A 27,221-nucleotide genomic window follows, 5' to 3' on the forward strand; every position below is an offset into this window, starting at 1 on the left:
CGGGGACCGCAGTCCGCCCCCCCCCCCGCCGCTTTGTCGTGTCACCATGACAACGACCAAGCGGCAACGCGTTTGAGGCTCGTCAGCGGTGTTGTCAGAGGGCCTGACGCCGAGACCACATTGGGTCCGTTGCGCCGGGTCCCGGTCCGGGTCCCCGTCCGAGGCAGCGCTGGTGGACTCTGCACGGGTAGGTGAAAGTTTCTTAAGCTTTCGCCTGGCCAGACTCAAGCCCTAGTGTCCAAGTCGCGAAACTGAGGATGTCCGGCCTGGGGTCATTTTTATCCCCCGGGTTGGGACAGTAGAGTGTGCGCATGGAATGAAGCATGGAAGCTGTTCCAAGCAGAGATACCTGCATGTGCAAAGGCTTGGAGGCGACCCAGAGAGGAGGGCATTGGGGAAACTTCAAGACCTTTACTTCTACCAGAAAGCTCCAAGGGGAGAAGGGCTCATACTAGGCCTTTATCCTGAGGGACCTGGGAACTGAGAAGATGTGTGAATAGAAGAGGGACCTGATCTAAATTGGCAAGTATAACTTTAGCTTCCATGTGGAGAAGTGATAGGGTGCCAGATGAAGGTGGAGGTGGTTGGGGACACAGGAAGAAGGCAACTGCAACCAAGGAGGCCAGCGATGGTAGTCCAGGCGGCAGCCTGGACTAGGGTGGTGGTCGCAAAAGATGTGGGAGAAGTAGTCAGATTTTGAATCTCTTCTGCAGGCAGAGACAGCTGTATTTGCTGATGGATCAAAGAGTGGTGAGAAAGAGATGAGAGGTCCAGAAGGAATCCAGGCTTTTAGACTGAGCAGTTGAAAGAATGGAACTGCCCTCCATAGAAATGGGAAAGGGGAACGAGGAGCAGATTCCAGAGGAAAAGCAGGAGTTGGGATTGCGTCTGAGTTGCCTGGAAGATATCTGAGTGGAGAGGTGATGTGGGCAAGACTCAGAGATCTGGTTTTCTTGAGAAAGGTCTGGCTGGAAGTGTTCAAGGGTGATGGGTTGGTGGCTGCTCCTTTGCCTATTCCAGGCTCAGAGGAGCATGTGTGGGTTCGTGGCTCTTTCCACCTTCAAAGCCAGCAGTGGCAACTTGAATCTTTCTCACAGTGCAGCACTCTTGACTCTCTCAATCTCTACTGCCTCTCTATTCCACTTGTAAAGACCTTTGTTATTATATTGTCCGCCCACCCCTCCCTCACCTCAGATAATACAGAATAATCTCCACATCTCAAGGTCAGAGCATAAGTAGGGGAGGGGCAGGGAGAAAGGGAAAGAGAGAGAATTTCAAGCAGGCATCACACTGTCAGCACAGAGCAGAGCCGGATGCCAGGCTGAATCCCAGGAACAGTGAGAACATGACCTGAACCGAGATCAAGAGTTGGACATTAAACTGACTGAGCCACCCAGGTGCCCCAAAGGTCAGCTGATTATTAATCTTAATTCCATATACCATTTAAGTTCCCCTTTGCCATGTAATATAACATATTTACATGTTCTGGAAATTAAGACCTGTACATCTTTGGGGTCAGTATATTCTGCCTACCACAATACATGAACATACTTAAAATTTTTTTGAACATTGCCTATATGGCTATTTGCTAAATCAAGGAAGAGTGCATTTTATATTTTGACAGATGTCAACAACGATTCTCTTGAGAAGCATCTCCAATTTGCCTTCCCCTGGCAGTGCTATGAAAGCCTTGGGATGATGATGATGATGATGATGATAAGAACAATAACAACAATAGCACTCATTTATTTAGTAGCGTCAATCTTAAAAACAAAAGTTACTTAAAAATAAATAAATAAAACAGTTACTTTGCCAGCAAAAATGGGTTTATTTGGGATTAGCAGAGAATTGCAATTCTGAACATGCAAGCTACAGCAAAACCTTAGGCAAGTCTAACAAAGGAGAGGAATGTTATTTTATAAGAGGAAGGAGGAAGGTGGGAGGGGCTGTTTTGAAAGAAAGTCCATGGGAGAAAAGAATTCAGGGTGATGACAGTTTCTCATTGGTTGAGTTGCAGGGGCAGTTGATTTCTACTAGGAGATCCAATGTACATCTTTACTTGTTGGGGCCTGGAATTGATGATTCTTTCCTGTTGAAGATTCTTCTGTCGGCAATTCTTGACTTCCAGTGATACCAAGTGAGAGCTTTCCCTTGCACTCCATTTTAGTGAGGTTTCCCTTTACTAAGTGTCACAGCACCATGTACCTGGCCCTGTGCTAAGCACTTTTCATGTCACTTCTCTGAGGAAAGTTGTAGTATTTTCCAACTTTCACCACTGGATTTTGAGTTAGAGCTTATTCTGGGTGAGGATACCCAAGAGGGATTGTCAAAACACAGAATGTTTAGGCTTGTCCCAGAATTTCTGATGAGGGGTTGGAGAAGGGACAAGAACTTGCATTTCTACCAAGTTCCCCAGTGATGCTGATGCTAATGATCTGGGGACCACTGAATTAAAGACACATTTAATGTTACTAAAACTCTCCATGAAGGAGGTATTATCTTCATTTTACATCCTCAGAAAATGCAGAAGAGGTGTTCCCAGGGGCCCCTTCACAGTGCTGGTCCCTCCATGTTCAGAATGCAGGTCACGGGCGGGACATCTCTGAGGGAGGAAATCGAGAATGACCTCTTTATGAGGAAGCTATGTCACACCATTACCATTCTTAATCTCGGATTCCATCTCCCAGTGCCCCTCCACTGCCACTTGGGCGTTGCCCACGGAGAATTTGTCCGCGCCCCACTCCAGGCCAATGCGAGGCTGAAACTACACTAACCAGAAGGCCAAGGGGAATGGCGGCGAGCTATGGGCCAATCACAGAAGAAGAGCGACTTCCTGCGGCTCACGGGACTTCCGGCGCCTCCGTGGTGGGCGTTCATTTTGCTCTTGACAGGTCGTTATAAAGCGCCCTCGGGGACCTGAGCTCTGGGCGGGGGCTGCTTTCCAGGCGCCTCCTCGGGACCCAGCGTGGAAGACAGTAAGGAAGATGGGATCGGCTGCCGCGTTTCGTCCCCTCTGAGGCTCCGATTGCGACGGGCGGCGGGCGGGCACCTGGCCCAGTGGAGGTGTGGGGATCGGCCAACCTCTCAGGGCCTGCCCGGGTCCAATGGCGGCAGCGGCGGCGCTGGCGGACCCGGACCGGCATCCGCATAGTACGGGCCCACGATAGAGGGGAGTCTTCTGGACTCTTCTCCTCCGCCTTCGCCTTTCTTCCTTTGCTGCTAGGACCCTAGGATTACCCCAAGCCCGAGGTCCTGAGTCCTGGCCAGGGGTTATGTGGAAAGTTTCATAATTCTGGAATCCAATGGGACAAGGTGTGGAAAGCTGTCTCAGGGTTAGGGACCAGGATGTGAAAGGTTTCCTTCGTGTCTGGTGGACAAGAGTCAGGCCTGACACGGTAGCCTGAGCAGCTTGGTCTGTAATCCGAGGGTGGTGTGAGTCATGGAAGGTTTGGAGTAGAGGAGGAAGGTGATAGGACTCAGGTGTTCATAGGCTCCCTTTGGCTGCAGAGTGAAAAACAGGCGTGGGGTAGGGAGTGAAGGTGAGGAGGCAGAAAGGGAGGCCCATAAGGATGCACCTTTACCGGATCAGGTGAGTGATGGTGTCTTGGCTTGAGTGGTGACTGGAGTTGGGAGAAGTGGCTGGATTTGGATCTTTCAAGTCAGCCGGACTTTATGATGTGGATATCCAGGGATATCGCCATGGATTTTGGCCTCAGCTATGAGAAGATGGAATTGAAGGGCATCGACTGAGATGGGGAGGTTGCTGGGCGGAGCAGGTTTCAGGGAAGATCAAGAGGCAGATTTTGACCCTGGCAATGCCTTGCAGACTTCCAGGTGGAGGTACTGAAAGGGCAGCTGGACATGCAGGTCTTAGTTATGCCGAGGAATTCAGCTTGGAGACATCCAGTCAACAGTCAGCCTGTGAACTAAGGTGGAGCTGTTTCAGGTTTGGGAGGGGGCATCTTTAGCTTATGGTGAAGGATGTCCTACTGGGGCAGCTGAGAACTGGGTGGCTGGCCTGGGTACCTGGGCAGGGTTGGTGGATGTCACGAAGTCAGATGAAGGGAGGAACAGCCATGAGGGAAGGTGTGTGTGGGAGAGGAGGGTCCAAATAGTGACCAAGGTCCCTGGGACAGAGGCTGAGGCACACTGGAGATGCAAGTAGCATGATAGTGGGACCAGGGCTGATGTTTATTCACTTCTCTGTGGGCTCACCAACCTTCCTTGGCCACCCTCTTTGGGACCTGAGGGTTTCATTCAGGATGGCAGATTAGCTCAGTGGCAGTCAGCTGGGGATGTTTCAGGCCTAGGGTGGGAGGTGGTGGAGCTGGGCTTTGAATGTGCATTAGGAGGAGAGAGGAATACTGTGGTTGGTGAGAGGACAGCATGGAGAAAGGCAGAGACTTGGAGGTCCCAGAGATCTGTGTGGCCCACTCTGGGTAGCTGAGAGTTAAAGGTAGAAACTGAAGGAAAGGCTGGGTGCTACCTCCGGAAGTTGGAACTTTTGGAAGTCTGGCTCAGGATGTGATCCTGGTTGACTTTACCAAGTTAGGCATTCTGGACACCCATTTGCAGAGTAATATGTAGTGTGGCTGAGAGGATGGATGGCTCATGGGATGGTGGTGGGGTCTGGAGATGTGGGATACAAAGATGGATGTGTACATGCAGAGGGGGTATGAGTTCATGGACTGGGAGTCCTGGTAGCGGGGACCTATGGGAGATGAGCCCGTTTGGTTGTTCTGGGAGGCAGGATCTGGGAACCCAGGGGAATTGCCTAGTAGGAGGCAGTGGGGCCCCACATACTAGGCCCAGAGCTTGTGGCAACTTATCTGCCTGCCTACTGTGTGAAGGAGGACACCGTAATCAGTGGGATACAAGGAGACAGTGGCAGCCATGGCATTGGAGCTTAGGGAGAAGGATGACCTAGGAGTGTGTTGGCAGGAGTGATTTGGGGGTCAGAGACTAAACACCAGAAAGGTGGCAGCATGTGGGGTCACAGGCCTAGGCCTATATGGGTTCGTCTGTGTATTTGTTTTTGTTGTTAGTTTTTCTGCTGCCCTTTGGTCTGGTTGACTTAGCCGTCCTCCTCATCATGGCAGGGCTAGGGGACCTTTGAGGATGTGGCCATGTACTTCTCCTGGGAGGAGTGGGAGATCCTTGATGAAGCTCAGAGACATCTGTACTGCGATGTAATGCTTGAGAACTTGGTGCTTGTGGCCTCACTGGGTAAGGCCCTCCCATCCTCCTAGTTTCCTGTTCTAGGTTCTGTCCTTCCCCTTCTGACAGGAGCATCTCTGTCTTCCCACAGCTGAGCATGGGTATTGTTTCTTCCTCTGGACTATCTGCTGTGTGTGAGGAGCTGGGTCACGAGCACAGCCTACTCCTTTCCCTGAGGAGCCCCAATATCTGCTTCTGAAGCTTTCTGGAGAAAGGCTCAGGACTGAGGGTCTGGCTGGCTGCCCAAGTTTGTCCAGATCAGTGGCACTTCTGTGCCCAGGTTCTTCCCTCTTTTTATTTTTTTAAGTTTATTTATTTATTTTTGAAAGAGAGAGAGAGTGTGCGTTCAAGGGAGGGGCAGAGAGAGAGGGAGACGGAATCCCAAGAAGGCTCCGCACTGTCAGTGTACAGCCTGACATGGGACTTGATCTCACAAACTGAGAGATAATGACCTGAGCCAAAATCAAGAGTCAGACACTCAACCAACTGAGCCACCCAGGCACCCCCTCTTCCCTTTTTAAAAAATTTTTATTTTATTTTATTTTATTTTATTTTATTTATTTATTTAATTAAAAAAAATTTTTTTAACGTTTATTTATTTTTGAGACAGAGAGAGACAGAGCATGAACGGGGGAGGGGCAGAGAGAGAGGGAGACACAGAATCTGAAACGGGCTCCAGGCTCTGAGCCGTCAGCACAGAGCCCGACGCGGGGCCAAACTCACAGACCGTGAGATCATGACCTGAGCCAAAGTCAGACGCTTAACCGACTGAGCCACCCAGGCACCCCTTCCCTTTTTTTTAATATCAGACATTTCCGGAAGCCTGGCCATGTCATGGCCTATAGACAGTTGACATGGTTATTACTCATGGGAACCACTGTGAGATGCTCCTGAGAGACTTATTTTGTAACATTGAGTTTTCTTCCCAGTTGCAAAGATGACATGATCTCCCTTTGGTCATTCTCAGGGTGGGCTGCTCTTAGCTGGGCCAGCTACTTACCGACCTTATCTTTTTCCCAGGACTTGCAACTTCCAAGTCCTATGTGGTTGCTCACCTGGAACAGGGCAAAGAACCCTGAGAGCCTGACAGGGTGGACATATCTCCATACACTGCAAGAGAGGCCGGGACGGGGTCTGGCTCTAGTGAGTGGGAGCTGGAGCAAAGGTTACATTGGGGTATACTCGGCACCTGCCCTGTATCCACTAGTGTTTGTTGCCGGAGCCAGTAGCCCTACCTTATTCCACTTTCCTTCTTCATTTTAGACACCACAGTCTTGCCATTTCTACTTTGTCCCTGGGCCCTGGGTGGTGGATGACTCCACTGATCTGCTCTGTGTCTTCCTTATTCCCCTCCACTCCCCCCTTTACGGGGGTGTCCCACATTAGCCCACAGTCAATGTATTATGAGATGTGCACATATCCTCATAAAGACTTTAAGCAGCAGATGCCTGGTTGCAGCTGGATTTTCCTGGGCTTATGCTCACCACTCTGTCCCCTTTTCCTAGAGATCTGGAGCCTGTCTGTATTGGGTCCTGATGAAAGCTGAGGAGTTGCGGTCTCTGCCCCTCCTCCCAGCCTGAACCCCACCCCTGTGTTCTCATGTGTTGAGTGTTCACCTTCGGTGGCCCTCCTGGGCCCAGTCCTGCACCACAAGCTCTACCTCATCCTGACTTGATCCTACAGACTCATTCCTGAGTTTGTCAGATCCACATCTGTAAAGGGGCTGCCCCCTCCCAACAAAGCCTACATACACTTCACCAGCATTTCTCTGCTTTCAGGTTGTTGGTATGGAATGAAAAAGCCCCTCTTGAACAGTGTGTTTCTGTAGGAGTGTTTCAGTTCAGAACCCCTAAGGCAGGTCCTTCCACCCAGAACGACATGTGTGGCCTTCCACCCACTTGTGACATGTGTGGCCTGGTCTTGAAAGGCGTATTAGACCTGGCTAAGCATCAGGCAATACACCCTAGGCAGAAGCCATACAAATGTGAGACATGTGGGAGAGGCTTCTGGCTCAGTACAAACTCTCACCAGCACCAGAAGGAGCACAGTGAAGAAAAACTCTTCACATGCAGCCAGGACCTCCTCCAGCATCAGACCACTCACACCACGGGGAAGCTGAACAGGAGCCCCGCACGCAAGGAGGCCTTCTAACCCAGCACCAGTTGCCAGCAGCAGCAGGCAGTCCATGCCACACAGAAGCCCTTCAAGTGCAGCAACTGTGGGGGAGCCTTTCTGAAGGCCTTTATGCTCCTTGACCACCTGATAACTCACTCCAAAGAAAGACCCTTCAGATGGCCAACAAGAAATGCCCCTAAAGAGGACTCAACCTTTGTTCATCACAAAAAAAAACCACAATGGAGAAACATCCCATGTGTGTAAGGAATGTGGGAAGGCCTTCGGCCAGCTTTTAAAACTGAGGACACATCAGAAAGTTCATACTGGAAAAATGCATCACAGTTGCAGTGAATGTGGGAAAGCCTTCACCGGAAACACTCACTTGTTCAGCACCAGAGAGTTCACACTGGAGAACGGCCTTATGGATGTGGCTAGCGCGGGAAGGCCTTCACTCGCAGCTTCCATGTTTTTCGGCACCAGAAAGTTCACAACACAGAAAGACCTTAGGAGTGTAGACAGTGCCGGCGAGTCTTTAGCTGCGTTGCCAATTTTGTTGAGCACGAGAAAATACACACGGGGGAAGGCCTTGTGAGTGCAAAGAATGTGGGAAAGCCTTCGTTAACAGCTCTCATCTTGTTCGGCACCAGAAAGTTCACAACACAGAAACGCCTTTTGAGTGCAGTGAATGTGGAAAAGCTTTCCGGCAAACCTCCAAACTTATTCTGCACCAAAGGAGTCATACTGGAGAAAGACCTTATAAATGCAACCAATGTGGGAAAGCCTTCAGTTGCCCCTCCAACCTTGTTCCACACCAGCGAATTCACACTGGAGAAAAGCCTTATGAGTGTTCGGAATGTGGGAAAGCCTTCAGTCAAAGCTCTGCCTTCATTCAGCACGAGAAGGTTCACACTAGAGAAAGGCCTTATAAGTGTAGTGAATGTGGAAAAGCCTTCAGCTATAGCTCTAACCTTGTTAAACACCAGAAAGTTCACACTGGAAAAAGGCCTTATGAGTGCAGTCAGTGTGGGAAAGCTTTCAGTGAAAGCTCCATCCTCAGTCAGCACCAGAGAGTTCACACTGGAGAAAAGCCTTACGAGTGTAACAAATGCGGAAAAAGCTTTCCGCTACAGCTCAAACCTCTCTAAACGCCAGAAGGGTCCTATTGGAAAAGAGCCTTTGGAGTGCAGTGGACATAGGAAAGCCTTCAGCCAGAGCGCTAGCCTCACTCAGTACCAGAAAGGTCACACCAAAGAAAACACTTAGGAGTGTGGCAAATGTGGAAAACCACTAACTAGCTGGGGCTTTCACCTTGCTCACCTTAAAAGGATTCACTCCTAAGAAAGCTTCTGTGAAAGGAACCTTTGTAAAGAAGCCATAAGCCGAAAATTGAAACTTGAATATCCTAATACCCCTACCAGGAGATTGCCAGATACATGGAAGCTTTCAGGAGCTTCACCACACTTTCTAACCTGTCCAGGTGCTTTGCCAGATTACGTCACTGCCAGATGCCATCTCACTTCTGCCAGCCAGCAGATCTTCCCACAGCGTGTAACTATCATGTCAACGTACTCAGGGAAGGCTGATCTTGTGCTCTCTCATTCCCTGGAGGGAGATATGAGTGATGGAAGCTATCTGGGGGTGGCCTCATTTTCCATCTTTGCCCTGTCTCTAGTAGTTCAGGCATAGTCCTGACCTTGTTCTCCCCAGGATGATCTGACCTGGAGTGTGAGGACTTGCAGAAGAAGTTTCCCTTTTATTGTGGCTATTGTTGAGTCTACAGATGGTGCCTGGAATGGAATTGTCCAGTATCCAAATCACCCAACCCTGGAACTGCCTGCCTCCAGAGTGTGTAGTAATAAAGGCCTTACTATTGAAGCCATCTTTAATACTGGGACTCCATCCATTGTGTGTGTGGGAAATGGAGAATGAATTGGGCTCTAACAGGATAAAAAGGGAGAAGGTCTTTTGGGAGGCCTCAACTTGAACAGTGGGATGGCAAGGAATAGATTGCGGTCTAGGCCCAAGGGCTTCCGGGACAGGCTGAAAGTCTCTGGGTCAAATCTTGTGTCCTGGATGCCAGGACAACCTGTAAGACCCAGAGCTTTGGACATTCGCCAGTACTTCCTGGGCAGCAGGGGTTGGGTACCTTGTTCCTGGGAATGTCCTACATTCTCCAGTAGAATTGAGGGGCTACTGTCCAGGAGTAAGGCCCCTGATGTCCAAAATCTGTAGGTAGGTATTGCTGCATGTAAGATCTTCAGGAGGCAGGTAGAACCTGTTTCAGTGGGCACAGAAACACTGGTTTTGAGGTCAGGGACACTGGCAAACAGAGGAGATAATGGCTGGTGCTATGCCTGGGCTATATCACACCCACTCACAAGAACTGGTTGTGTTCAACTCAACATTTAGTTGAGTTCAATCAGCCATGGTGGAATTTATACCACAAAAGATGAAGAAACAACAGCTCTTTGAAAACAAACAAACAAAAAGCAACTGAAAAAAACCTGATTTGGATTGTCTGCCAAGTTTGTTGACAGTGACTTTGGCCATAGGAGAGACTCTGCTCTGCAGGCCTTAGGAAGTCCTGCATGTTCTCATCTTATCCTCTAGAACAAAGGACATAACAGTGGTATGTTGCTCACTGCCTGAGCAAATGGTGGTGTGGATTCCTGTAGCCTTCCTGCACTGGTCACTTCAAGGCCCTTACTGCACAGGTAGGAACTCTGGGCCTGAGAAAAGGGAGATCTTGTAGTTCAGGACTTTTGTAGCCCAGCCAATATTCCAGGTGAGTGTAGTGTCCATGATCTTCATCATCTGCTATTTTTTGCTGCCACTGAAGCAGGGCTGTCCCCGGGTACAGGAGTCAGAGATAATGGAATCAATATATGCTTGCCCCCATTTTCTGGTTTTCCAAGAGGAGTGAGGGAACCATATGTTTATGTGAAGCCTTTTGATTTCATAAATGTTGAAAGCTGCTTTACAAAACTTATAGGTATATATGCAACCGATATATATGGGCTGCATATCTCCTGGTTCAATACTTTCAAGTATCAGAAAATAAACGAACCAGGCTGTCTGGAGCCCCAGGACCCCAAGACATGAAGGCTTTTGGTGCAGTGTTTACCTGAGAACATGTGGCAGGGGCAACGGTACTGCTGTTGCCACTCCACTTAGGATCCTCCAGTTCCCTGGAGCTGACCATATGAGGGATGGCAGGGTCCCAGGCATGTGGCACGTCTGCCTAAGTGCTCCCCACATCCCAAGGTATGGCACTCCTGGACCTTCTGGGTATAATAATTGCCTTCTGTTTTCTCGTTTAAGTTTTATTTTATTTACTTTGAGAGACAGCACAAATGCAAGCAGGGGAGGGGCAGAGAGAGTGGGAGAGAATCCCAAGCAGGCTCTGTGCTGTCAGTGTACAGCCAAATGTGGGGCTCAATCTCACAAACTGCAGAGATCATGACCTGAGCCCAAATCAAGAGTCAGACCGCAACCGACTGAGTCACCTAGGTGCCCCAATAATTGCCTTCTATTAACATGGGGGCTTGGGGTTAGAACTAAAGCCCATTTGAACCTTGAGGCCTCAGGCTTCCAAGCAAAGGGATCATGGGTCATCAAGAGCTCAACTCCTTGAACCCATGTTTTAGCTATGGTTAGACAGACTTCATAACAGTGCTCCCAATGCATGAATGAAGTCTTTTACCTGCCTTCTAGTCTCCTCACCACGACTCTCTGTACATTAGCCAACTTATTGGAACCTCAATATTTCCCTGGTGGTGCCAGAACATAGCAAACAAAGGCCTGTTGGTTCTGAGAGTTTGATCTCCCCAGAGGACCAATTTACGTGGAGCTCAAAGTCTCCCCATCGTGATGAAGTACCCAAGGATCCTTGGTCTGCTCAGGCTCTCCCTCCTGGGTGTAACAACTGCCTCCTGCCAACATGGAAGGGCTCCTTGGGATTAGAGTTAATGTTCAGCTGAGCCATGTGGAGCCCACACCTGCAAGCAACATAGGACAGACATTTGTCATCAGAACTCAATCCCTTTTCCTGAATGGTCACCTAGGTGTGTGTCTTGTAAAACGAAGTCTTTTGGCAAAGAGTCCTTGATTTGGTGAAGTAGTCCCAATGTGAATCTGACTTTTGCTCTCCCCATCAGGGCTCTGTGCAAGGCAGCTGGCCTACTGTGTGTGTGTGTGTGTGTGTGTGTGTGTGTGTGTGTGTGTGCACGCGTATGCATGTCTGTGTCTGTGGAGCTGTGTGTGTGCATGCACGTGCATGTGCCGGAACATCTAAAACAAAGCCCTCATGGCTCTGAGCACCTATGAACTGGGCTATTAATGTTCATCTTAACTCTACAGGAAGGCTGTCCTTTGAACCAGCCACAGAAGAAGGAAGTATTGAGAGATGGTCAGAAGCAGCCCTTCTGACATCATTTGAGCCCCCAGGTCCACTCAGTGCCTGAAACCAGATACCAAGTGGATTTTAGGGTTCCATGTACCAAAACAGACCAAGACAATTCAATAGGAAAAAGGTAATCTTTTCAACCAATAGTGCTAGAACAACTGAATTGCCATATGTAACAACAACAAACCTGTAAGCTTACCTCAAGTCATATGCAAAAGTTAACTCAAAATTGATCATAGATGTAAGCATAAAACTCATAACAATAAAAAATCTAGAAGAAAGCATAGTGATCTTGGATTTGGTGGATTTCTTTTCTTTTCTTTAGTAGCAGGCAAAAGTTTATTAGAGGATAAGATCAGAAAGGAAGAATCATAGGAAAGCTCTCTTTACAGAAAGGGGACATTCGAAAGTGAATGCCTGAGAACTATAGGCAAAGGTCCTTGTATTAAAAGGTTCTGGTCAGCCCTCAGATTTAGTGTATTCCTTAAGTATAACAAAAAGCATGAGAAGAAAAAGATAAATCAATTGGACTTAATAAAAACTTTTAACTTTTGCTTTTCTTTTTTTAAAATGTTTATTTTTGAGAGAGAGAGAAACACAGAATGAGAGTAGGGGAGGGGCAGAGACAGGGAGACACAGAATCTGAAGCAGGCTCCAGGCTCCAAGCTGTCAGCACAGAGCCCAACATGGGGCTCAAACCCACGACCGTGAGATCATGACCTGAGCCAAAGTCAGAAGCTTAAACCAACTGAGCCATCCAGGCGCCCAAACTTTTGCTTCTCAATAGTCATTTCAACAAAATGAAAATGCAATCCATAGACTGGAAGAACTATCTGCAAAACAAATCCTAACAAGGGATGTGAATCTAGAACCTATGAGGAACACTTACAAAAGACAACCTAATTTAAAAAAAAATGGTCAGTGACTTGAACACTCACTTCACTAAAGAAGACATATGAGGGGTGCCTGGGTTGCTCAGTTAAGTGTCTGTCTTTTGATTTCAACTCAGGTCATGATCTCACAGGTGTGGGATCAAGCCCCATGTAGGGCTCCATGCTGACAGCATGGAGCCTTCTTGGGATTCTCTCTCTTCCTCTCTCTCTGCTCCTCCCCGACTTGAGTTTTTTTTCTCTCTCTCAAAATAAATATTAAAAAAGTTATCATAGAACGGACCATAAATGGAAATGTAAGAGCTAAAACTATAAAGCTAATAGGAGAAAAATTTTGACTGAGTAAGGCAAATAATTTTTTAGATATGAACCAGAGGACAAAACATAAAAGGAGAAACTAACAAATTAGACTTCATCACAATGTAAAATATTGCTTTTCAAGGGGCACCTGGCTGGCTCAGTCAGTAGAGTATGCTATTCTTGATGTCAGGGTTGTGACTTCAAGCCCCATGTTGGGCATAGAGTTTACATTTAAAAAATAAATAAAAATAAAATATTGCTCTTCAAAAGATGTCATTATGAAAATTAAAACAAGGGGCACCTAGGTGGCTCAGTTGGTTAAGTGTCTGACTTTGGCTCAGGTCATGATCTTGCAGTTCATGAGTTCGAGCCCCATGTCAGGCTCTGTGCTGATAGCTCAGAGCCTGGAGCCTGCTCTGGATTCTGTGTCTCCCTCTCTCTGTCCCTCCCCTGCTCATGCTCTTTCTCTCTCTCTCAAAAATAAATAAAATAAACATTAAAAAAAAAAATTAAAACAAGCTACAGGCCGAGATGAAACACCTGTACATATATATGGAGTCTTAATACAGAATATATAAAGAATTTGAACAACTCAATAAGAAGACAACCCAAGTAGGGGCACCTGGGTGGCTCAGTTGGTTAAGAGTCCAACTTCAGCTCAGGTCATGATCTTGCCGTCCGTGAGTCTGGGCCCCAGGTCGGGCTCTGTGCTGACAGCTCAGAGCCTGGAGCCTGTTTCAGATTCTGTGTCTCCCTCTCTCTCTGCCCCTCCCCTGCTCATGCTCTGTCTCTCTGCCTCTGAAAAATGAATAAACCATCAAAAAAAATGAAAGAAAAAAAAAAGACAACCCAAGTAAAAATGAGCAAAAAGATTTGAGTAGACATTTTATCAAAGAAGATAAACAGTTAATAAGCACAAGAAAAGATGCCTGACATCATTATTCATTAGGAGAATATACATTAAAATCCCCTGAGACTATTATTTGATGGGCACAGAGTTTCAGTTTATAATAATGAAAAAATTGTAGAGATGTTTAGGAGTGATAGTTGTAGAACTGTGTGTTTACTTAATGTCATTGAACTATACACCTAAAAATAGAAGTTTTAGGGGCACCTGGGTGGCCCAGTTAAGTGTCCAACTTCAGCTCAGGTCATGATCTCGAGATTTGTGGGTTTGAGCCCCGAATTGGGCTCCACACTGATAGTGCAGAATCTGCTTGAGATTCTCTCCTCTCTCTGCCCCTCCCCCACTCACACTTTCTCTCACTCTCAAAATAAATAACACTTAAAAAATAGAAGTTTTGTGTATATTTTACCACAATTTAAAAAAATTCATTGAGATACCACTTCACGCTAGTATGGCAACACCAAGTATTGGCAGGGAGGTGGAGAAAATGGAACGGTTCTACAGTGCTGGTGGGAATATAAAATAGTAGAGACGCTTTGGAAAAATTTGGCAGTAAAGAGTTAAACGTGGGGGCGCCTGGATGGCGCAGTCGGTTGAGCGTCCGACTTCAGCCAGGTCACGATCTCGCGGTCCGTGAGTTCGAGCCCCGCGTCAGGCTCTGGGCTGATGGCTCGGAGCCTGGAGCCTGTTTCCGATTCTGTGTCTCCCTCTCTCTCTGCCCCTCCCCCGTTCATGCTCTGTCTCTCTCTGTCCCAAAAATAAATAAAAAACGTTGAAAAAAAAAATTAAAAAAAAAAAAAAAAAAGAAAAGAGTTAAACGTGAACTTCACTCAGCAGTTCCACTCCTAGAAACTGTCAGGCAGAAAGACCTTCCTCTGCTCTATCATCCTTCTAAATGGACTTAGAACCAAATGGACATGAGACAGATTAACAGGAGAAAATAATATTTAATGAGTGCATATACAGGGAATCCACAGACATGAAATTCCAAAGACAATGGGGCACATGAAGCTCACATGAGCTGAGGAGAGGGGCAGAGGTCTGAGGATATGAAAAGGAGAAAGCTTTTAGCAAGAAGGTGAAAGATGTTTAGAAACACAAGTTTGCTCTATGAGGCAGATAAATTCCTTAGGCAAAGGGAAGTGTCTGTTAATAGCTCTCTTCCTATTACAGGTTCTCCTTCCAATGTAAATTAGACAGTTGTGGGAAAGGCAGAGAGAGCTTTTCCTGCATCTGCTGGGTTTTGATTACTTAAAAAAAAAATTATTTATTTTGAGAGAGAGAGAGAGAGAGAGAGAAGCAGAGAGACAATCCCAAGCAGGCCCTGCGCTGCCAGTGCAGAACCCGATGCGGGAGTTGAATTCCCCAACTATGAGATCACAACCCAAGCAGAAATAAAAAGTTGGACGCTTAAGTGACTGAACTACCCAGGCGCCCCTCACTCAAAATAATCTTTATGCTGAAGAGGCCCATCTTGGGGCAGCCTGCCCTCAGCCCCTACAGAATCTACCCAAGCAACATGAAAACATACATCTACAGAAAGACTTGTGATTCACATATTTCTATGCAGGACCCAGCAGGAGCTGCTTTGCTCTCCTACTCACTACACTCACAATGCAGTAACTTGCTGCTGCAAAACTTGATTAAATCTGGGCAAGGAGGCTATCCAACACCAGCTGCACTCATTATGCCTTTCTCCAGTGGGGACTGTGTGAAAGAGGTTCAATTTTCCTGAGAGCTTTCAGGTGGTTACTGCATTTGTACAACTGTTCTCTGGCATGAATCTTTTGGTGCTAACAAGAATGGAGCTCTGAATGCAGATGCCCACATTCTCGGCACTTGACTCCTTTGGTGCAAGGGGAAATGCAAAAGTTTGCTCAAGACTGGGCCACACTCCCTGCCTTAATGAGTGTTTTCTAAGGGGCAAACATTCTCATTCTCAAAAGGAATAGAGCTCTGGCTGGAGGCTTTCTCACATTACAAAAATCATGACATTTGAAGACATGAATGTACTTCTGCTTTCTCAGAATGGAGACAAAGGTGAAGGCCTTCCCATCTTCCCAATGTACTTGGGATTTTTTTCCCATTCTGAAAATTAAAAAAAAAATTTTTTTTAATGTTTTACTTATTTTTGAGAGAGAGACAGAGTGCGAGTAGGAGCGGGGCAGAAAAAGAGGGAGACACAGAATCTGAAGCAGGCTCCAGGTTCTGAGCTGTCAGCACAGAGCCTGACATAGGGGCTTGAACCCATGAACCGTGAGATCATGACCTGAGCTGTAGTCGGCCGCTCCATCGACTGAGCCACCCAGGTGCCCCCCATTCTGGTATTTTTTATTGATTGAACACCTCTCCATATACCATGTGTTTACTGGGTGTCTCTTCAGTGTCAGTTCTCTGTGAGTTCTGCAAAAGGGCCTCAGTGTCTGGTGACAGGCAGGTGCCAAGCAGTGAGGGTGGTCCAGTCACTGACATTATATCCACCTTCCTTAGAGGAAGCAAGCAGTCCCATGAAGAAATAAATTTTCTTTTTCCTTAAAAAATTTTTTGAGAGAGAGAGAGAGAGAGAGAGAGAGAGAGAGAGAGAGAATATCTCAAGCAGGCTCCACACTCAGCATGGACCCAGATGGGGGCTTGATCCCATGACCCTGAGATCATGACCTGGGCTGAAATCAACAGTTGGACATTCAACTGACTGAGCTACCCAGGCACCCTTTCAAGAACTACTTAAGGATACGTATCAGCTCAGAACATGTTAAGGGGAGGCCAATGGTGGAGCATCTGACCATAAAAGGGGAGAAGGAGAAAGGCTGAGAGGAAAAGGATACAGAGGGATCAGCCAGGAAATATGAGTCAAGGGAAAGTAGAATGAAGTTCCAGAATGACAGAAAAGAGGCATGGCTGCTCACTTTGGCACCAGGGTAAGAGAGGGCACAGGCCAGGTACCAGGTGAGAGACAAGCCCGCTGCCACAGGCCCTCCCCTACCAGTCTTGCACTGACCAGGACTGGTCCTCCATGGGCCTCTCTGGTCATGGACTGATTCAAGCTGCCCTGTCCAGGTCTCCTGGCCATGTTCACCTTGGGTGACCACATTGATGGTAGTGCAGGCAGTCATTCTTATGGGGGGTCAAGTGGCTTGTGAGAGGCCAGCCCCAGGTCTGTCATGATTCACCCATGACAGACTGAGGTGGATAAGGATCACTTATGCATCTGGAGAACTGAACCTCACAAAATGAACAACCAGGAAAGATCTCAGGGGAAAGGTGCATTGTCCCCACAATCAGTGATCATGTCTGTGTCCATGTGCCATCACAGGGGCTGACAAGGGGCAGCCGGCAGAAAACCTGCTGGAATGAGGAAGTGTGACAGAGGAGAAAGAAAAGCAACACACCTCGACTGGGTCACTTGGCCAGATAATAACCAAGCTGGATGTGATCTGCTATGCAAGTTGTGATACTTTTGACCCTTGACCTAAAAGATACTGGAGTTGTTTACACAGCAGTCTGGGAGAAGATGTATCAAGACATGGGCCAGCACCAGGACCAGCCGCATATCCCATGGGGAACACAGTGGCCTAACCTGGTGAGGACAGCACCATGTCATGGTAGTAGCCCTACTGTGTCTCATCAAGGAGCCCCACTTTTTCTGAAAGCAGTATATGACCTTCTTAAAAGTCACTGGGCCTTGCTATAGCAGGCCAGGGAGCAGATGGATGCAACCCAAGCACTGGGCATGGGACCTGGGACCCCAGTCTCTGTCCTGCGGCCACCTCCCTTTATGTCTCCCAACCTTGTCCCCTGACATGCCTGCTTACCCTCTCATATCTGAAAGGGTGGGCCCTCCTCCTGGATGTGCCCTCTCCCCAGATCCATTGGTCTTTGGACAGTGCTTCTCCTTTTCTGCACCCATCTCCTCCGCCTGGCCACTGGTCCTCATCCTGGACACCCCACGCTCACCTCAGGGCCACTTATCTGCAACCACAACCTAAGACTCTCCTTCCAAAATGCCATTCTCAGGCCCTTCCTTGGTCCAGGCCACCAGTGAACTGCAACCTGGAGATCGGAGGCCAAACCAAAACTCCCTATGTGTCCATGGCACGTAGTCACTTCCACTTAGAAGTCCACATCTAGAAAATCCAACTGCTAATCTTCCCCAAAATATCCTCCTCTTGCCAAACTCCCATCTCCATGTACAATATCTCATTCTTCCTAAACACTCGGGATGGTCTTTTATCCGCCACTTACGTTCACTCGTCACACGTAGCAGGAAATCCCATTAACTTCATCTTGAAAATCTAACCGAAATCTGATCACTTCTCTCACCTCTCCTACTTCTACCCTGGACAGGCCATCATCACAACTGTCTGGAAGAATATTGCAGCAGCATCCTCACAACCCCTGGCCACAACCCCTCTCCCACCGGTGTGTTCACTCAGTATGTTTACTTGGTATTCATTGGGATACTTTCAAAATCCTAAATCCAGACAATGGATATCCCGCTTCTATTCAAAAATTTCTATGACTCCCAGCACATTCAGCCAATGAATAGAGGCAGGACTCCTCTCTTCATGGAGTGGAAGAATGAGATTTTTCCTGAATGTTCTCAGGTCAGTCTCACCTCCGAATCTTTGCACATGCAGATCCCTCTGTCTGTACCCTCTACATCTTAACATACCGAATTCTGGGATGAAGACTCCCCACCTGCGAACGCTCCATCATCCAGAACATCGAGGCCTGTAGCTCAGTCGGGGACTCAGGACACTGGGACTCCGAGTCAGGTCGGGTGGAAGAGTCCTTCAGCCGTGACCAGTTGATCGGCTCACTCATCGCGCCGGTAGTCCAGCCACAAGCTGGTCATGACCTCGGAACGCTTGGCTTTGAGCCTCCGTCCCCCGCTCTGTAAAGCAGACACAACGCCAAGGGCGACGACTCCCGGGCAGGCTCCGAAGGAGGTCCTTGCAGACATCCCCGCGCGGTCACCCCCCTACAGCCAAGGATATCTGGGCTTGGGTAGTCAGCACATTCTCTGGGGTCAAGGGGTGCACAGGGCACGGAGACGGAATCTCCCCGACTCTCGAATCTTCCCTGCACCCGTTCCCGCAGGCCCCGTGAGCCTCCCGGCACCATCCACAGCCAGGCAACTTGGTTCCTCCTCCAATACCGATAAAACCGCAAGCTGCCAAAGAAACAACCGAAAACCAGAAGCCACCACGCGCTGACGCGGCGGTTCCGGAAACGCCTCTCCCCTAGGCTATCATTGGCCAGAGCCCAGATCGCGGCCTCGGAAACGCCCCTCGCCCGGGTTCTCCCTGGGAAGCTCTGAGAAGACGCTTGATGAGAGGCTTTCTGGGGAATGTAGTTCGCGACGCGTGAGCAGTGACGCGACACGTGCGTGTGTGTCCGCTTGCGTGTGTGTGTGTGTGTGTGTGTGTGTGTGTGTGTGTGTGTGTGTGTGTGTGTGTGTGTCCTGATCACCCAGGCAACGACCCGGAGGCACAGCTACTGGTTGTAGGAACTAGCGTGGTAGCCAGCGGCGGGCCTAGAGCATTTGCCGGCTCAGAGTCTGGGCGTTTCTGCGCTAGCAGCAGAGGACGGGGCGGGACTTCCGTCGTCGCCATTGCAATCTTCGCCGCGCAGTTGGTGGGCTGGTTGGCAGTCGGCTGCTGGGACCAGAGATGGGCATAGGGAAGTCCCGGGACTGTCACCGCACCACTGCATGCACTTTTACCCCTCGGCTCATGGTTCCTCCTTCCTGAGCCTTGGTTTCCCCAGATGTAGAACGGAGGTAATGTACTCCGCCTTAGCCCCACGGTCCCCGGAGACAGCTCCCAGGTCCTTGGGTGCATTTTATACGGGGAAGACTTACTAAAACCCTGAGTGCGACCGTCAGCACGCGGTCACCCCGGGCAGTGGGGGCGTAGGGTTTTGGAGGACCCCGCAGGGCTTGTCACTGTCGCTGCCTTGCACGGCCCCGCCCACTCCACAGACTCTGACCAGGCCAGCAACCTCGCTGATGGACCCCGGGCAGGTGAGTGGAGGGTGTCCCAGTTCCTCGCCCGCTGGTATCCCTGCCCTCCCGATCCTGGAGCCCCTGTACAAGAGAATGATGGTGTCCTGGACTCTTCGCCTACACTTGAGTCTGGAGCCCAGGGTCACTCTTCCTAGCATCCTGAAACCAGGCTGGACGTTATATGGATGGGTTCACTGTAAGTTAGCAACCTCCTCAGGAGCTGCCCTGGTGTAATCTGAAACCAACCCCAGAGGTGGAGGGTAGTGAGAGAGTGAAGAAAGAGGCACCTCACTCCAGACTGGTTGGTGCAGATTTAATAAGCAAGGACAGGTACATAGGAAGCTTGCCTTGGGCAGCCACAAGAGTAGATCTCCACACCAGGCCAACAAATCTTAAAAGTTTATATGGAGACTTTAACTTGGTTCAGTCAAGTATACCATCCAGATGGTTTCAGTGTCAGATGACAATCTCAAGGCTATGTCCCTGGGGGAATTTCTGGGAGTGGGGAAGAATACACATTCCAAGGACAGGAGGTGATGACAAGCCTCCCATTGCCCAGGTCCAGGTCATGGGTCAACTGGCAGTCACGTCCTCTTGATGACTTCCCCCCCAACGTTCGTATTTCTGGAATCCTATGGGATAAGGTCTGGAAGGGTATCCCAGGCACAGGGACCAGCATGTGCAAATTTCTTGAAGGTGAGTATAAGGTGGAAGTGTTCAAGGAACCGAAGGTCTGCATTTCATCTGGTGAACATAGAAAGCATGGGGACAGGTATCGGCCTGGAATGGCAGGCTGAGGAGCTGGGTCTCTATTCTGAGCATGGTGAATCCCAGAAAGTTTAGAGCAGAGGAGGGAGGCGACCTGATTCGGATCTTAATAGGCTCCCTCTGGATGGCCAGGAGAGAACAGAGTTCTCTCTGGAGGCGAAGTTGGAGGCAGGAAGACCACTGAGTCTTCCACTGAGTGACTGCAACAGTTCAAGTGTGTGCTTTGGTGGCTGGACCAAAGGTAGAAGTAGGAGAAATTGTTGGCTCCTGAATCTCCCTTTTTTAAAAAAAATTTTTAACGTTTTATTTATTTTTGAGAGAGGGAGAGACAGAGCATGGACAGGGGAGGGGCAGAGAGAGGGGGACACAGAATCCGAAACAGGCTCCAGGCTCTGAGCTGTCAGCACAGGGCCCGACGCGGGGCTCGAACTCACGGACTGCGAGATCGTGACCCGAGCCGAAGTCGGCCGCCCAACCGACTGAGCCACCCAGGCGCCCCATGAATCTCCCTTTTAAGTAGGGTGGACTAGATTTCCTGCTGTGAGGCAATGAGATATCAGGGTTGAGCCGGACAGGTTTGGCAGGCGTGGAAGTTGGCGTGAGGAGTAGATTTCAGAGGGAAGGTGAAGAGCTGGGCTTCCGCCGTGTTGTATTTGAGGTGTCCTGTAGACTGCCAAATGGAAGTGCCAGGTATGCTTTATGCCAGGTCCAGGCTGGAGACATCCAAGGGAGACTTGTGTGTCGACATTATGTGTGGCTGGGGGTTGACCAAAATGGCGACCAAGCCTCTACCTAGAGGCTAGACCTGGGATGAGAAAAATGAAGCATGAAAGTAACAGAGGTAAGATGACAGTGGGGTCTGCGATGAGACTGGTTTACGTCTCTACAGCTCACCAGGTTTTTGTGGCCATCCTCCTTGGGGTCTGGGGTGTTTTTCAGGGTGGAGGAGTAATCAGGGGCAGAAAGGGTCAGTCTAAACTAAGAGTCCCCAAGCCTAGGGTCTGGGATTTGTCTATCTGTGAAAACAGCTATGACTGCTGAAGGGAAAGCATGTAGAGGGTGGAGGTGGAAGAGGGCAGGGGTGTTTAAGATCTATTCATGGTTCTGGGGAGCTGAAGGCTGAAGCAACAAGGCAAAGTGGGGAGGCATTAACCAGAAGTGATGATTGTCTCTGGCAGTGGCGATTTTTGGAGATGTGGGGCAAGCCAGGCTGAGTATTGGATCCTGGTTGCCCATTTTATGTTGGGTATGCCATGTGCGTAGTGGGATATAGGAACTAGGGATATGCCTGTGGTGTGGACAGGAAGGGAGGGTGGGGGCTGGGGAGTGGGTGTCCAAAGAGTGACATGTACAAGGTAAGGGAATGTGAACCAATGGGCCCAGGGCCTTGGCACTAGAGGCTTAAGGGAGGAAAGAGAGTCCAAATTTTCTTATACTTGGGAGGTGTGATCTGGGGAACACAAAGGAGCTTGTTTAGTGTGAAGAGTGGGTTCCTGGCTGGCACAGAGCACAGACAGCATCTGTATCAGCTTTTTGTTCCTCTAGATTGGATTGGATTGGATTGGATTGGATTGGCCTGGCTACAGTAACTAGTGAGACTACAAGGATAAAGGGACATCTGTGGTGCCGGGGCCTCTTATCTCCTCTGAGGTGGGGGCCTGAGGAGGAGGAGGAGCTGTGGGTGGGTGAGGGAAGGATGGACTGAGGGAGTCAAAGAAGAGAAGATGCCAGTGGTAGATGTAGCAGAACTCTGAGTCATAGGTCAAGGAACTGGATGTGTCCATTTGACTTTTTGTTTGCTTTTCAGCCCATCTGTTGGCCTTCTAGCTTAGCTGTTTCATCATTGCAAAGCCCAGTGACCTTTGAAGATGTGGCTGTGTACTTTTCCAAGGAGGAGTGGGGGCTTCTTGATGCAGGCCAGAGGGACCTGTACCACAATGTTATGCTGGAGAACTTTCAGCTCATGACCTCACTTGGTAAGGCCTTTCTGCCCTGCCCCAGCATGGTGACCAGCTTCTTCCCTTTTACCTTCTTCCCATAGAGTTTTCTGTTCATCCCAAAGTTGGACCATTGGCACTGGTTCTTCCCAGGTTTCCTGTTACAGATGCTGTGGATGCTAGGACTGGGCTGTGTGCATTCTCCTTGTATTTCTCTGAGCAGCCTCATAAATAGTCCTAATAGCTGTTGCCCAGGGGCCTTGTGGGAACAGAGGTTGGGGATCAGGGACATATGGTGTGCCCGATGGATCCCACTAAGCTAGACCAGTTTCTGGCTCAGTGACCCACTATGGGGCCATGCCCAGAATCTGTCCCTTCCCCCATGGGACTTTTTTTTTTAAACTTTGTTGAGCTATACCATAAAATTCATACTTCAGAATGTATAATTCAGTGGTTTTTAGGTATTTGAACAGTTGTATAAATATCACCATAATCTAACATTTTTATCACCTAAAGAGAAATTGTACCCATTAACAGTCATTCCCCATCTTCCCTCATCTCTTCTTCCTCAGCCTTAGGCCACTGCTAATATACTTTATGACTATATAGATTTGCTTATTTAAACATTTCATATAAATGGAGTCACACAGTATATGTTTCTCTGTGAATGGCTTTCAGTTAGTGTAGTGTTTGTAAGGTTAATCCACGTTGTAGCATTTACCAGTACTTCATTCCTTTTTATGGCCAAATAATATTCCATTGTGTAGATATACAATGGTTTGTTTATTCATTCATCAGTTGATGAGGATTTGTCTTGTTTCCACTTTTTTGGCTGTTATGAAAAATGTTGCTATGAACATTCATGTACAAGTTTTTACGTAAGTATGTTTTCATTTCTCTTGGGTAGATACATAGTGGAATTGCCAAGGTGTTTTCCAAATTGGCGGTACCATTTTATATTCCCACTGCAGTGTATGAGTGTTCCAATTTTTCTACTTCCTTATCAACACTTGCTATTGTCTGTTTTCTTATAGATAGCCTAGTTGGTGTGAAATGGTATCTCACTGTAGTTTTGGTTTGCATTTCTCTAATAACTAATGTTGAGCAACTTTTCATGTGCTTGTTGGCCATTTGTTTATGTGTATGTATATATACATATCTCCTTTTAAGAAATGTCTATTCAAGTCCTTTGTCATTTCCTCTAGTAAGGCCTCCTTTATTCTGTAGCTTGGCTATCCCTGTCCTACACAGTGGGCCCTTCACTCTTCTTCTGGCCCCCTTGACCTGTCACCATCCCTTGGACCCATTGCTGTATATGTCCAGCCACACATTTCTAATGAAATCACCCTTTCCACCAAGTGGAGCACTCAGATTACCAGAAATTTCTCTGCTTTTAGGTTGTTGGCATGGAGTGGAAGATGAGGGGGCCCATTCCAAGAAGAATGCTTCTATACAAGGGATGTTACAGGTCAGGATCCCCACTGCAAATCCTTCCACCCAGAAGGCTGACACCTGTGATATGTGTGGCCCATTCTTGAAAGACATTTTGCACCTGGATGAACATCAAAGAACATATCCTGAGAATACCCTCTATACATGTGGAGCATGTGGAAGAGAGTTTTGGTTCAGTGTGAACCTTCACCAGCACCAGGAGGAGCACAGTAGAGAAAAGCCCTTCAGATGGGACAAGGACAGGGACTCATTTGTGGAACACTCTATAGTCCTTCTGTCAGAGAAGCCTTTCACTTGTGGGGAAGATGGTGAGGATGCCTTGGACAGCCATGACCTCTTCCAGCATCCAGCCATTGAGAGCAGTGGGAAGCCATATAGAAGCACAGAGTGCAGGAAGGCCTTTTCACACAGTTCTAATCTTGAGCAGCTCTTAGAAGTCCGTTCCACCCAGGAGCTCTTCAAGTGCAGCAACTGTGGAAAAGTCTTTCAGAAGAGCTCCACCCTCCTCAACCACCTGAGAATTCATTCTGAAGAGACACTGTTTAGATGTCCAACAGTTGAAAATTCCTTAGAGGAGAAATCAACCCTTGTTAATCACCAAAAATGTCATAATGAAGAGACGTGTCATGTATGTAAAGAGTGTGAGAAGACCTTCAGTCACCCTTCTAAACTGAGGAAGCACCAGAAATTTCACACTGGAGTAAAACATTATAAGTGCAATGATTGTGGGAAAACCTTCAGCCACAAACTCACACTTGTTCATCACCAGCGAATTCATACAGGAGAAAGACCTTATGAGTGCAGTGAATGTGGGAAAGCCTTTAATAACAGGTCACACCTCACTCGGCATGAGAAAGTTCACACTGGAGAAAGGCCTTTTGAGTGCAGCAAATGTGGAAGAGCCTTCAGCCAAAGCTCTAATTTCCTTCGGCACCAGAAAGTTCACACCCAAGTAAGACCATATGAGTGCAATCAATGTGGTAAAGCCTTCAGCCGTAGCTCTGCTCTCATTCAACACTGGAGAGTTCACACTGGAGAAAGGCCTTATGAGTGCAGCGAGTGTGGAAGAGCTTTTAATAATAACTCCAACCTTGCTCAGCACCAGAAAGTTCACACTGGAGAACGGCCTTTTGAGTGCAGTGAATGTGGAAGAGACTTCAGCCAGAGCTCCCACCTCCTTCGACATCAGAAAGTTCACACTGGAGAACGGCCTTTTGAGTGCAGCGAATGTGGAAAAGCCTTCAGCAATAGCTCCACTCTCATTCAGCACCAGAAAGTACATACCGGGCAAAGGCCTTATGAATGCAGTGAATGTAGAAAGGCCTTCAGTCGCAGCTCCAGCCTGATTCAGCACTGGAGAATTCACACCGGCGAAAGGCCTTATGAGTGCAGTGAATGTGGGAAAGCCTTTGCTCACAGTTCCAGTCTCATTGAGCACTGGAGAGTTCACACAAGAGAAAGGCCTTATGAGTGCAGTGAATGTGGGAAATTCTTTAGCCAGAACTCCATTCTCATTAAACATCAGAAAGTTCACACTGGAGAAAGGCCTTATCAGTGCAGCGAATGTGGGAAGTTCTTTAGCCGAAAGTCCAGCCTTATTTATCACTGGAGAGTTCACACTGGAGAAAGGCCTTATGAGTGCAGTGAGTGCGGGAGAGCCTTCAGCAATAATTCTCACCTGGTTCGTCACCAGAGAGTTCACACACGGGAGAGGCCCTATGAGTGCAGCCAATGTGGGAAAGCCTTTAGTGAACGATCCACACTTGTTCGACACCAGATAGTACATACCAGAGAAAGGACTTATGAGTGTGGCCACTGTGGAAAAATTTTTAGCCGTCTTTGCAATCTTGCTCAGCATAAAAGGATTCATACCTGAGTGGAGTCTTATGGAAATGGTCTTTCTGAGAAGATTTTCAGCCAAGTCAGACTTGGAGCAGAATACCCACAGAGAAGTTACCTACATGTACCACTAATTTGGAGAAGCCTTCAAAAGCTACCCTGGCCTTTCTCAGCAGCCCAGAGCTGAGCTCTCTCCCCTATGGAGCACAAATCCCTTTTGAACCTGCCTGGATCCAAATATTTGCAACAGTCATCTACATATGCATGGAAAAAACAGCTCCCTGTGCCTCCTTTCCACTTTCCTGGAGGAAAACAGACTTATCCTGGGCCCATTGGAATGGCTTCATTCCCACTGCCTCTGAGAGGGTTAGGAAATGAACTGACCCCAGGCTGGTTGAGGGGCCTTGAGGGATGTCCAGTTTGGGCTTCTCAGGAAGATGCACATTCCTCATGGATGTTGTCATGTCTGCATGTAATCCCAATGATGTGTCCACTGAGCCCACACATTACCCTTCCCTGGAACCATTTACCCTGATCTTCTCTATCCAGCATGATAATAAAGACCTCATTGATCAACCCAGCTTAATCTTGGGGGTTGGGGTGGGGTAGGTTGAAAAAAGAAGCAGGTAGAGTGGGGGAAGGCTGATACAGAGCACCCGACAACATCTACCTCAGGGTATAAAAGGAACATAGGGAATTGCTCTATGATCTTTTGTGGCCCACTTCGCATTGCATTTGAAGGACTGGGAAAAACTGAAGGGCTCATAAAGTAAACATAGTGGCCTGTGTTTCAGAGATACCTGAAGGCCCAGAGCTCACCCTGAAGAAGGAGGATGTTAGTCTGCAACATTAGAATGGTCTCTTGGATTAGAGGGCAGGTCCCTAGTTCACAGAGAGAACTCTGGGTTCCCCCATGTGAGGAGAAGCTGTCTTCTGGTTCCTAATAAGGAGATATGACCCTGGGAGGCCAGTAGAGGCCTAGTGGATACTGTATCCACCTAGTGGATAGAGAAACACTGGGTGTGAAGTAATAGGGAGTTGGGGAGACTAGGAAACTATAGGCCCATGCCACTGGGGATAAGGAGTAACCACGGTTCTCCATTAACTGTGGCTCTGCAGGTGAGGCAAGTATAACTTAATCTGAGACCCACAGGGGCCATTTGAGAAGCCATCATTAGTACAGAAACACTGGCTGTGGAGAAGAAGACTAGTAAACTAGGGGGAACTTGGCTGTTCTAAAGGTACATCAGAAAATTCCAGGTGACTGGCCAAGTGAGATAAGAGTGCAGAACTACTACTACCTCCTCCTCCTCCTCCTCCTCCTCCTCCTCCTCCTTCTCCTCTTCCTCCTCTTCCTCTTCTTCCTCTTCCTCCTCCTCTTCCT

The 27,221-nt window shown here is 48.3% G+C and overlaps 1 protein-coding gene and 1 pseudogene across 3 annotated transcripts; both read left to right on the forward strand.

Annotated features, from left to right (window-relative positions):
• Positions 1-89: 89 nt before the first annotated feature.
• On the forward strand, positions 90-26,525 carry ZNF132 (zinc finger protein 132). 3 transcript variants are annotated; one of them, XM_042969837.1, is made up of 5 exons: positions 90-187; positions 2,018-2,137; positions 2,688-2,865; positions 22,417-22,585; positions 23,944-26,525. In XM_042969837.1, the coding sequence occupies exons 3-5, from the start codon at positions 2,791-2,793 to the stop codon at positions 25,872-25,874; spliced, it is 2,175 nt and encodes a 724-aa protein (XP_042825771.1). In that variant the 5' UTR covers positions 90-187; positions 2,018-2,137; positions 2,688-2,790; the 3' UTR covers positions 25,875-26,525. The 3 variants fall into 3 exon arrangements, with proteins under 3 accessions (XP_042825771.1, XP_042825770.1, XP_007093589.1); XM_042969836.1 differs by lacking the exons at positions 90-187; positions 2,018-2,137; positions 2,688-2,865 and adding exons at positions 19,268-19,859; positions 20,401-20,537; XM_007093527.3 differs by lacking the exons at positions 90-187; positions 2,018-2,137; positions 2,688-2,865 and adding an exon at positions 19,270-19,859.
• On the forward strand, positions 7,209-9,207 carry LOC102972978 (annotated as a pseudogene).
• Positions 26,526-27,221: the final 696 nt, after the last annotated feature.

Source organism: Panthera tigris, chromosome E2, assembly GCF_018350195.1.
Source record: "Panthera tigris isolate Pti1 chromosome E2, P.tigris_Pti1_mat1.1, whole genome shotgun sequence".
NCBI lineage: Eukaryota > Metazoa > Chordata > Mammalia > Carnivora > Felidae > Panthera > Panthera tigris.